This window comes from Myotis daubentonii, chromosome 11, assembly GCF_963259705.1.
Source record: "Myotis daubentonii chromosome 11, mMyoDau2.1, whole genome shotgun sequence".
NCBI classification, from domain to species: Eukaryota; Metazoa; Chordata; class Mammalia; order Chiroptera; family Vespertilionidae; genus Myotis; species Myotis daubentonii.
In genome coordinates, this window is record NC_081850.1 from 37,921,610 (window position 1) to 37,934,264 (window position 12,655).

The 12,655-nt window shown below is 41.4% G+C and overlaps 1 protein-coding gene across 5 annotated transcripts in view; it reads left to right on the forward strand.

The window, feature by feature from the left end:
- The window catches only part of TJP2 (tight junction protein 2), a 109,927-nt gene that overhangs the window by 13,371 nt on the left and 83,901 nt on the right, over window positions 1–12,655 (forward strand). For 3 of the 5 annotated variants that reach the window (XM_059656841.1, XM_059656839.1, XM_059656835.1), the window contains one exon: window positions 10,981–11,101. Coding sequence is in view for 1 of the 5 variants with exons in the window: in XM_059656834.1 (XP_059512817.1) it covers window positions 4,841–5,022; window positions 10,981–11,101 (303 nt within the window). In the remaining 4 variants the exon portion in view is untranslated. Of the gene's footprint in view, window positions 1–4,825; window positions 5,023–10,980; window positions 11,102–12,655 lie in introns of those variants that run through there. The other 2 variants (XM_059656834.1, XM_059656838.1) reach the window with 2 other exon arrangements.

Here is a 12,655-nt window from a genome sequence, read left to right on the forward strand (position 1 = left end):
TTGAGCCATGTATATTATTGAAAAAAAAAAAGGATAACTGATTTTTAATCAGAGAGTTGCTGTTGTAAAGAATTTCTAGAATTAATCAAATTAATGCATATTTCTAAGGAATTTCTAGAGTTAAAAAGAAAATGCCACATATCTGGATGGGGTGTTTTGACTAGATTTTTCTCCCCTATGTTATGGCCTTACATACTATTATGAAGGAGTTCTTACAAAGATGACAACTTAAAAAAATGAATACATAAATAAGAAAACTGAACAGTCTCATTTATGGGAGAAAAGCAGATTCTTTCTAATTATTTGCTAAGGCAGAATTCTTTTCCTAATGAAAGACCCAATTTTAATTTTGTATGAGATCATCATAGATAAGAGTCACTTTGTAAGAGTTGTGTGTTAAATCATAAAACATTTCTATAGAAAATGGAACTTTAAAACATGCCATTTATAAAGTGTCACTTTCACTGTAGTAAAACAGCTTCCAATGATAACAAGTTTAACTGGATTTTTTTTTTTTAAGCTCAGGCTTTATTTCTTATTTGAGGGTTGTATAGTAATTTTTATCATGCATCATTACAAATACAGTTTGTTAGAACAAAGCCTGTTGTGTAATTCTAATTACATCTTCCTGTATGATTAAATGAGGGCTGTATTGGAGGGTTTTTTTCAGCCGTGGCAGCTGTAGCCAACCAAGAATTCCTGTGACTAACTGGTACTAATTGTTTGTAGAACAACCAGTGGGAGTAATATTCATGAATACTATGGAAATGGAATATTCCAAATCCAAATGGCTTGTCCCTTGTTTTCACCACTTTATTGTGGTCAGATTATTTGTACAACTAGGCCAAGTGAAGTGGGAGCTCTTAGTCTTTTGTTGTTAGAAGCTAAATTGAGGCTTAGGGAGCAATTGAAGGGTTATTTAAGTTACTGACCTTTAAACTTAAAAAAAAATTGATTTGCGAGAAAGATCTATTTGTTGTGCTACGTATTTATACAGTCATTGGTTAATTCTTGTATGTGCCCTGACCCGGGATCAAACCCGCAACCTTGGTGTATCGGGGTAACGCTCTAACCAACTGAGCTACTGGGATAGAGCCCTTTAAACTATTTTGCTCATACATACACTCCAATCTGAACTCTACCATGTATATGAGTATATTAATTTATAAATGGTACACCTTAATGTAATTTAATATATTAGTTTTCAAAGTACATATGAATATTTAAAAGCATAAATCCTCAAACTATATTCTTTTAAAATATATTTTTATTAATTTCAGAGAGGAATGGAGAGGGCGAGAGAGAAAGAAACATCATTGATGAGAGAGAGTCATTGATCGGCTGCCTCCCGCAGGCTCTCTCCTGGGGACTGAGCCCGCAACCTGGGAATCGAACCCTGACCTTCTGGTTCATAGGTTGAAGCTCAAGCAGTGAGCCACGCTGGCTGGGCCAAACTAAAATTTTAATTGTTGAGAGACAAAAAGGAAATAGATGGTTTAATATTTTCTTTTCATCCCCCCAAAGATTGTTGGTATGTGCTCCCCACTTTGGAGACCACTGATTTAGATCATTCAGGTTAAGAGAAAAAAATGGCGGGCGGGGGGGGGGGGGGAGTGGCTGGCGGGGGAAGAAACTTGTGATTGAGGAAAGAGAGAATCTGTAGAAGAAGGTTCAAGATTTGGGGGGCTGAGTCCGGCCAGTGTGACTCAGTGGTTGAGTGTTGACCCATGAACGAAGAGAAGAGATCACGGTTTGATTCCCGGTCAGGGCACATGCCTGGAGCATGCAGGAGGCAGCTGATCAATGATTCTTTGTCATCATTGATGTTTCTATCCTTTTCTCCCTCCCCCTTCCTCTCTCTGAAATCAATAAAAATATATAAAACAAACAAACAAACAAAAGATTTGGGAGCCTGGGGGCAGGTCTGAGAAACTTATTCATTGTAGGTATTTAAGTTAATCAGGATTACTACATAATGACTCCCTGTTCTATTTTAGTTCCTTTGTGTGTGTTGTGTGTGTGTGTGTGTGTGTGTGTGTGTGTGTGTGTGTGTGTGTTTAGACAAGGAGGAGCACAACTCCTATAGCATATTAAATAGGGGGGAAAAGCTTGAGAAGTTGGTGAGGGAGGTGTATAAGTGAGAACTCCTTCAGAGTGACAGAAATGCAACTAAAACTAAATTTCACAAATGCCAGTTTATTAGCTTAATTAAAGGGTACCTTGGGTCTCCTGGGATGACAATGGCCTTTAGGTATAGCTGGACCCAGAAACTCGATGACGTCATGTTGCCATTGGTACTGTTATTTTCAGCTACTAATGATAAGGCCTCTCTACATGATGGGAAACATGACCACCAACAGCCCTAACTTCCTACCAGCCCTGGTTAGCAACTCCAACGAGAGGGCATTTTTCTCTGAATGTCATATTCTCGTCCCCGTTAAGACTGGTAGACCCAGTCTAGGTCATGTGTACTATGATCGCTAGGTGGGCCCCTATGATGGACGATCCAACCTTACCCCAGGGAAAGCTGTCCAGAAGGGTCCTCAAAGCTGAGGGGAGACACCAAAAAAAAGGGGGGGGGTTAGTAGTTTCTGAACACCTCAAACAGTGTACCATTTTCATGCTAGCGCAGCTCACCCATGTTGGGTTCTAGAGGTATTTAAAACAAAAAACAATCCAAAAGAGTATTGATTCTCAATGAATTAATCTTTGCTATTGACTCAAGCATTTAGAAACGCATTGCTCTAACACGACGACTGGACCCCCTTCATTTGTCAGAGTGCAGCCTTTTAGAGGTTTCTGTAGAAAGCCAAATCTGCTTCTGATTTTAGTTCACCCAGGGGCACGCAGGCTTTTTGGACCAATTATTATCAGGCCTTGAGATAAGTCACCTCCTACGCCATTAGTACTTGAAGGATTATCTGCCTCAAAGATTTATGTGCGGATTAATTGGGAGGGTACCGTAGTAGATTGCTGTGTTTAGAATCAGGGTCATCCTGCAAATCATTTTCATTCGTGCTTTATTCAAAATTCTGTCGCCTTACATAATACTGACGGTGCAGGGCAATCTGAGTGAGCCCCTTCATTATTTATCTGGGGTTTGGCCTCAGCCTGCGCCTCCCCCTCCCCGGCACTCCCTCCCCGCCCCCCGAGAGTGTAATAGTTCTGGCTGGGGGTCACCCAGCATCCAAAAGCACAGCGGCTTCCCGCTCCCAGTATTGCAGATTACTTCAGTTGCTTCAGTTGAACAGTGAGTGAAATCTGCAAGACCTAGTAGTGAGAGAGAGGGAGACAAGATGAGGTACAAAAAATACATGGCTATTCTGGAAGCAGCAGTTGGTATCACCCCTCTTAACAAAAGAGAACTTCTACCTGAGAGCAGAAGACACGTGAACCTTTGGCAGCACCCGGGGTAAGCAGGGGAGGCCAGAGGATGCTGGGTGGGTGCGTGGGGGCCTGGGTGGAGAAAAGGGTACCTCTGTGATAAGGGCAATAAATGTGGAATTCTTCATTGAGAACTTGGCGGATGTGGCCTCCCATACGGATTTAAAAATAGTCAGTAGTGAAATTAATGGTAATGATACTCTAGGAAATTCCGGGTGTAATAGCCAAGAAGATGAAGATGAAGTCTAAAGTAGAATTTTACATCTAGATATTTTAGTTTCCTGATTTTGAAAATATTTCCGTGGTCTAGCAATATAGCAGTTCTTAAAGACGGAGTAAAAGTGTCTTATTGTTTTTCTACAAGGCAAGTGCTTCTCTGACTGAGGTGCATGTACAGACTATGTTTCAGGCAAATACTTTTTTTGAAACAGCAGCTTTTATTTCACATCTTTTTCTGAAGCCCAATGCTTTTCCTTGTTGAAGAAGGGGTTAGACATTCTTTTCCGAATGGTTAGAGGCCTCAATCCTTACTTTTTCCCCTGACGTCCCGATGAGAAACAGTTTAAGGTGTCTGTATGGTGGTATTTTTAGGGAATGGATTTAATTTTCAAAACTGAATGAGCCACACATTAGAACTCACCCCAGGATCAACTCAAGGAATCTGTGTAACATTTCTTTTTTTTTATGTATGTTTTTATTGCTTTTTAGAGAGAGAGAGAGAGAGAGAGAGAGAGAGAGAGAGAGACAGAGACCCTGGCTGGCTGCCTTCCACATGCACCCAGCTGAGGATTGAGCCAGCAACCTCAGCATGTGCCCTGACCAGGAATCCAGCTTGAGACCTTTTGTTGCAAGGTACGACACTGAACCAACTGAACCACACCAGCCAAGGCCTGATAATATTTCTTTTTAAAAAGTAGAAAGTCACTGTCTTTAAAAAAACAACCATATAAACAAATTACATTTATTATGGAAGATTCGGAAAATGCATAAAAACGCGGGAGAAGAATCACACATAGTCTCATTTCCCTAGGAAAATTATAATTATTTAGGTTCTCAATTGGGGTGGAAGTGGTGCATGGTGGTGGTGGAGGGATTTGCCCCCCAGGGACATTTGGCAATGTCTGGGCACATTTTTGTTATAGCTCAGGGGGCGGTGCTACTAGTATGTACTAAGTAGAGGCCAGAGATCTTAAAATGGACAGGCCAGTCCCCCACAACAAAGAATTATCCAGCTCATATGTCAGTAGTGCTGCTGTTGAGATGTGTGATGGAGGTAGATTTTCTTCCCATCTGTCAAAGATAGTTTTTATTAGAAATAAGTGAGATATTTCTCTCCGAAATTTTAGGGATGCTTTAGAATGGAACTCTGAGACAGCATTATTCTTATTACTTATTCTTGTATGTTGTTATTATCATGTTACTATTCTCTTAAAAAGTAAAAGGAGTGTTTATATGTATGGAGGTGACTCGAGGAGAGTCCATGTGGGTTAATGTTCTTTCCTGGGGGGTATGGAAAACATGTTGTAATGGTCAAACTGTGATTCTTCATGTGGCCCCTAGAGATTGGACTTGCTGTAACCCAGGACCTCTGCCAGAGAATGATGGACGATTAGAGCTGGAGGAACGTGTGTCAGGGCAGTAAATAGGTTTCATATGGCACGCCAGAGCCAGCTGATGTGGAGGCTGCTTAGAGAGTCAAGTTAGGGAGGATCCCGGAGTCAAGTCCGGGCTTAGCAGGAAAGGACTATCGCAATTGTTGAGGGATGTTTGTTCTGAATGTATAATTGGAGGACTGGAGAGCTGCAACACGTGGCCTGCATATTTACCATTCCTCAATTTTCATTTAGCCTCCACATTTTACAAGTATGAAACTCACTGTCATTTGAGTCATGATCAAGGGCTTGGCCCTCAGACGGCAACTGGAAGCTCTCAGTTTCTGGGTCAGGGTCATTTATGAAGGGATTCATCCTACACAAACTCACATGATGCAGATGTGTGAATTGATTGCCAAATTATTACTATTTTTTTTAAATGTTTTTATTGCTTTTCAGAGAGAAAGGAAGGGAAGGGAGAGAGAGAAACATCTATTGGCTGCCTCCCACATACACCCCCATGAGGGATGGAGCCTGCAACCTGGGCGTGCACCCTGACCGGAAATCGAACTCTCAACCTTTCAGGGCCCAGGACACGCTCCAACTAACTGAGCCATACCAGCCAGGGCTATTCATTTCTTTTCCAGCAGTTGGAATAAGTACCTTCAGTAGAACCAGCTCTGCTTCTCCTCATTCCCCCAAACAAGTGAAACAGAAGTCAAATTATTCATTCCATCATAATCCTATTAAAGGAAGGTGAATGTTCTTTTATTTTTTTCTTAAAGAGACATTCCCTTAGGCCTGGTGAAAGTAGCACTGGGCACAGGACAGCAAGGTCTTGTATCTATAATACTTTGAATACACATGGACAAAGTACTGTTTTGCTGATCCCCATTTTTTTGTTAGACTCCCTTGCCACCTGACACAGCCTTCCTTTGGACATACTATTATCCTTCACTAAGGATGGGTTATCTTCTACTTTCATTTTATTAATAATTCTAAATCTTTCAGCAGCACCTCAGTGTCTCATTTCTGAACCTTTAATGTGCATAAGAATCACTCTGTTAAAGTGCAGATTTTAATTTTGCAGTCATGGCGGGGCCCGAGAGTCTGCATTTTAATAAGCTTCCAGGTGATGCTGCCAGCTCAGGTGAGCCCAATGGATGGTCCAAATGATGCTAATGGTTCAGCCCAGGAACCACACTTGGAGGAGCAAGCAGCTAGAGAAGTGCTTTTTATCATAGCCTACTTGCTTTTTCTTGACCTCGAACTTTCTGATTTTCCTAAGGACGTCCCCTCCCTGCAACGGTGAGAAGTTAGGTGGTTGTGTTCTGTGGAGGGAAATCTGCCCATGAACATTCTGACTGGAGATTTCTAATTGGGCTGGTGGACTAAATAGTGAAGCCAATATTTCTTCTAAGAATTCTGTCTCTTCCATTCTTTTCAAGAAGTATTCTGATTACTACAATGTGCAGTAAGTCCTCACTTAATGTCATGGATAGGTTTTTGGAAATTGCAACTTTAAGTGAAATGATGTACTATAATGAAACCAATATTACCATAGGCTAATTGATATAAACAAGAGTTAAGTTCCTATAGTATATTTCTGGTCATAAAAAATCACCAAAAATAAGCCCAAAACACGTTTCATCTTAAACATGTTAGAAATAAATGTGAGCTATACAGACATTTAGGAGAGATTTCTAAAAACAAGATAATTCCTTTCCAAACTGCTGGTTCTAGTTCAGGGCCACTGGTGACCACAGAGAATCTCAGCTGCTCAGGGTGCAAGGTGGGAACCACCTAGGACAGGACACCCTTCATCGCAGGGCCACCCACATACACACACCCACACCCACACCCACGCCCACACTCACTCACCTTGGGTGCATACCTGTGGGATGTGGGAGGAAATGGAAGGAAACCCAAGTCCCGGAGAAAACACATGTGGACACGGTGAGAACATGCAACTCCAGCAAACAGTGGCCTCCACTGGGAATCAATGTTATCTTTTAATCAACGTTATAATGAAACCAGGTTGAAAGAAATGACATTGCTCGAGGACCTGATGGCCTTGTAATGCTGCATAGTATTCAAGGGGGGAACATGCAGGACATTGGTAACACTCTTAGCAATAAAATAAAATTTAAAAATGTACGGCAATAAAAATATGCAATTGACTAGACAAATAAGTGTTTCAAAAAATTGCTCATGAGTCAATGTTTGTACATTTTAAATATGCTAAGAAGCTGCAATGTTGGCACCCTCCGATGAATTATTTGGATAAATTCCTCTTATAAGAGAATAAAACTCCAATATGTGTTTTCTTTTTAAATATATTTTGATTGATTTCAGAGAGGAGAAGGAGAGAGAGATAGAAACATCAGTGATGAGTGAGAATCATTGATTGCTGTGCCCTACATGCCCCACACTGGGGATCGAGCCCACAACCTGGGCATGTGCCCTGACCGGGAATCGAACCATGACCTCCTGGTTCATAGGTCAATGCTCAACCACAGAGCCACGCTGGCCGGGCCCAATATGTGTTATATAAAAAAAAAAAAGGGAAAAAAAGCAGCTGCTTTTGCATTTTAAAACATAATTGGAAGCCAGGTCATGATTCAGCTTTCAAAATGTCCTGGAATTCATTCAGTACCAACTCTGTCCTTTTTGTACTTTTTCTTGTCTGTTAACAGGGCTGTGCTCTTTGACATTCTACTCTGTAAACAGTACAGTCACATGATAAGCCCAAACCACCAGCTAGCAACCAATTGGCTGAATGTTGCAAGGTCGCTGAAATGCAGATTGGAGGACTTGTAAACATGCGCATATTTACCCCACCGCCTGGCACATAGTAGGTGCTCAGCAAATATTTGCCCATGCTTACTCAGTTTTAGTATAGTCACAAGTGAAGAAAAGAGGATATATAAGAGAAATTGACACCCAAACACAAAAGTACCAAGCCACCTGTGGATTTTCCTTGTAACATTTTGTAGTTTTCTAGCTCTCGCTCAGGTTACCTGAGAATAATTTTAAATATTTGTTAATACTGTTGCAAACCAAGAATATAATTGAGTTCTTCCTGCCAAGTTTTCTCTTAATTGAAAGGTGGCCCTAGTCAATAATGGTGTACTTCAGAAATGGCTGCCTGTTCTTGGTGGTTCCTACACAGGTCAAAACCTTCAGGAATGTTATGAAAGAAAGCTAAAATGAGGGTGTCATAGAAGTGCAGAAACCAGATTTAATTGAAAGGCAAACCAGTTTAATAAAAGAAGCAAGTTCTTTTTGGAGCTGATACCTGTAGAAACATTTCACATTAAGGCCAAAAGCATAGCCAAGCCCATCTTGATTGGCTGGCAGTTTATTTATCTTTGGAAGTAATAAAAGAAACCATGTACGGGGCAGGCTCTAATCCTGTTGCTTGCTTTGTAGGATGTCCAGATGGCCTTGCGTTAGCCAGTGCCTACATTTCCTGCTGATCCTTGGAGAAGGGAAATGTGTCCCCTGCCTGTACAAATAAAAACCAACACTATCTTTTATTTCTCTTTCATTGTGTAGGGAATGTTTTGCACACACACCACAGTCTCACTTTGTCTGGTAAACAGGAGAGTGTGTCCAGAACTGGTGAGAAGCCACATTCTTCCTCCCACTGGAGCAGTTCTCTGTGACTGCCCTGTGCCCAGGCCCAGGCCCAGCCCCGAAGCGAGCATGCTTCCTTGTGCTGTTTGAAAGGCACATGCGGGATTAATAAAAATGTCCGGAAGGGCTATTTCTTGGATTTTCTAAGGTTAAGGCGTAAAAAAAGAAAAAGTACTTGCCATCTTTTCTATTTGTGGGCAAACCACACACATAAAGATGAACCGGTATAAATGCAGTGGAAAATGAATTCCCGTTTAGTTTTAAATGCTTTTCTCTATTGTATACTTTAAAATGGTAAGTTTTATGTTGAGTGTATTTTACCACCATTAAGAAAAAAGTTTTCTCTTAATATTTTTCCACCTGCTGAGTATGTTTGTAATCTCAAATTCTTATAAGATCTTGTCCTTCAGGATGACCTTCAGGTAGATTGATGATGCCAAATTTTAGATGGGTAGTCATTTTCTCCAATTAAAAAAAAATTATTAGTGAGAGAGAGAAAGAAAGGAAAGAAGGAAGGAAGGAAGGAAGGAAGGAAGGAAGGAAGGAAGGAAGGAAGGAAGGAAAGAAGGAAGATCGATTTGTTGGTCCAATTATTTATGCATTCATTAGTTGCTTCCTGACTGGGGATTGAACCCGCAATCTTGATGTATTGGGATGATGCTCTAACCAACTGAGCTACCCAGCCAAGATGATTTTCTCCAATTTTTGAAGACTGAAAACATTAGGGGCAGCAATTCCGTTTTTAGATATAGACCCAAGAAAAATTAAAACGTCCACTTACATTCTTTTTAAAAAAATAGGTATTTTATTGATTTTTTACAGAGAGGGAGAGGAATAGAGAGTTAGAAACATCAATGAGAGAGAAACATCAATCAGCTACCTCCTGCACACCCCCTACTGGGGATGTGCCCGCAACCAAGGTACATGCCCTTGACTGGAATCGAACCTGGAACCCTTCAGTCCGCAGGCCGACGCTCTATCCACTGAGCCAAACCGGTCAGGGCCACATACATTATTGTGTTCACAACAGCCAAACAGTGGAAACAACCCAAATGTCCACCAGCTGATGAAGAGATGAGTGAAATATGATCTAACTAAATAGAATTGTATTTGGCCATAAAATGGAATGGAGTTCTGATATTGCTACAACATGGATGAAACTTGGGAAATATTATGCTAAGTCAAAGAAGCCAGTCACAAAAGATCACAAAAGATCACATATTGTCTGAGTTGATTTGTATGAAATCTCCAGAAGAGGTAGATAGCAGTGATGGCGAACCTATGACATGCATGTCAGAGGTGACACGCAAACTCATTTTTTGGGTTGATTTTTCTTTGTTAAATGGCGTTTAAATATAGAAAATAAATATCAAAAATATAAATCTTTGTGTTACTATGGTTGCAAATATCAAAAAATTTCTATATGTGACACGGCACCAGAGTTAAGTTAGGGTTTTTCAAAATGCTGACACGCCGAGCTCAAATGGTTCACCATCACTGATCTATAGGGATAAAAATTGGACTGGTGGTGCCTAGGGCCAGGGTGTGATGAGGAGAGGGAATTAGAGGATGATGGGTAATGTCCAAGGGGTTTCTTTTTTTGAAATAGTGACAACTGTTCTAAAATGGATTGTGGTGATGGTTGTACCACTCTGTTGGGGTCCAGCCCCAGCAGGTCCAGGGGTTCCCAAAGGTGTGGACAGTGTCGGCGAAGAAGGAATGACACAGAGGCAGCAGCGTTCAGTTGATCAGCATAGCCAGGTTCTCCAGCCAGGTTTTTTTTTTTTTATTATTATTCTCCTGTTACATCTGTATTTATACCAGTTGATTTTAATCCTATCCATTCTATTCCAAAGGTTAGAGCGTTTGTTATCTCCATTCCAAGGTCACTACTCTATTCTGTTAAGCTACAAGGAAGTAACTGAAGGAGATTATCCTAAGTAAAGATTGTGTAGCTTAAGCGTGATTGTTCGTAGTTAACTACCCACCTGGCACTAAGTTAAGGGGTTTTATTCCCTTCCTTAGTCCTGTTAATCCCTAACTCCAGGGAAAAATCCCCACCTGGGGAAACAACCTTTCTAGGAGAGGTGACCTTGGTTAAAACACATAGCGCCAAGAAGGGGAGCAAACATATTAAGAACAGTATGCCATCTATGCCAGGTCCCTTGAAACATATGCTGTGCAGATGTTTCTTCCCTGCAGCGACTGTGTCAAGCAGCAAGGATGGACAGGCTTCTGGCACTACTCTGTGAATATACTAAAAACCAAACTATAAATGGGTGAATCATACACTAGGTGCATTTCCCAAGATCTCACCGTGCTGGCAATGACCATGCTGGGTTTTTAACAACCCTTTCTTTTTCAGGGCACGAAGTACCACATTGTTATCATCTCCCTGTGAGTGGGACTGGCACCCCAGCTGTACCTCCGGGCACAGGTGCTCCACGAAACACAGACTCCTGCCTCTGCACAGCCTGCTCCCCCAGGTACTTGCTTTCTTCTTAAAACAAACAAACAAAACATTTTTATTGACTTCAGAGAGGAAGGGAGAGAGAGAGAGAGAGAGAGAGAGAGAGAGAGAGAGAGAGAGAGAGAGAGAGAGAGAAACATCAGTGATGAGAGAGAATCATTGATTGGCTGCCTTCTTCATGCCACTTTCTGGGGATTGAGCCCAAAATACAGGCATGTGCCCTTGACTGGAATCGAACCCAGGCTCCTTCAGTCTCGCAGGCTGACACTCTATCCACTGATCCAAACCAGCTAGGGCGGTACTTGCTTTCTTTGTCTCTCATCAACCTAGTTACTGGTTCTCCTCCACCAAAGTTTGATATAAATTATTTCATGTCCTTGAGGTACCATTTTCAATGTTAACATCCTATTTACTAAAAAACAGAATCATCTTGCCTGCGTTTATGGTCTGAATTGATAGGTATAACTTTGGCTATATGTTAATTGAGGTTCTTCCTGGCTAAAGCATGTAAGTTCAACTCCCATGCTTCAGGATAAATGCCTAGCAAGGTGTTTTGGTGTCTGTGGTTGTAGGTGATTCTGGCAGGTCACCTTTCTCCCATTATCTTTGAGGTAGAAGAATTATATAAAAGGCCGGCCTCTAAAGATTAATTATGTACATGCTTTTAGTGGAAGATGAAGAGTGAGTATTATCTATTTACTGATTCAACTTTAAGTATGAATTAAATGGGATTTACAAGGTATTAAACTGTATTTTGACAGATGTTGTGATGTATTCTTAGTTACACTTTAAGCCCTGATTATAGACAGTCTATGATGGCTGGCTGGAATGGGGCTAGAATTTTTATTTTTTTTATGCGCTTGTTTCGTCATTCCTGTCTGTTTAAACTCGCAGCCCCTGCTGGGGTGGATTCCAGCTACACGTCAGCGCTGGAGTTTAGAGGCGTATGAATAGCATACAGCTGTTCATTTCCCAGTGTTTCTGCCTTTTAATTGTGTGATCTCGGGCACATGTCTCCATTTCTTGGAGCCTCAGATCTTCGTCTATAAAAAGGGAATATTAACATGAAGCTAAATGTGTTAACATATAGCGAGCACTGGGCACGTACCAAGGCCAGGCTTGGAGTCCCGTTGTCCAAATGGGGACACTAGAATGGGGAAGTCCTCAGTTTCCACCACCCCAACAGTCTGGTGTGGGGTTGTTTATGAGATGAAGAGCTCTTAAAGCTTCCAACGTAAGAAGACATACGTACTTGCCTAGACTCTAGAAATAGTTGTCCTGAAAAATTTCTAGGTAGGATCTATCGATCGAGTCAAATGTGTTGGGACAGCATGGAATATGGCAAGGTGGGGTGGGGAGGGGGGTTGAAGCTGACATCATTGGAGGAAAGGATTTTTCTGACTTAAACACAATCCCTCCTGATAAATACCTCCCTGGTTCTGATTTCCTGTAACCATACACCTTTCCACACCAGTTTGGTTTCCCAAGGCAGTGCCTTTCTCCAAAGCTCCTTTATGTACGAGCACTGAAGGGTGCCCTTCCAGCTGCTGGCAAGCTTGGGTGAGGATTT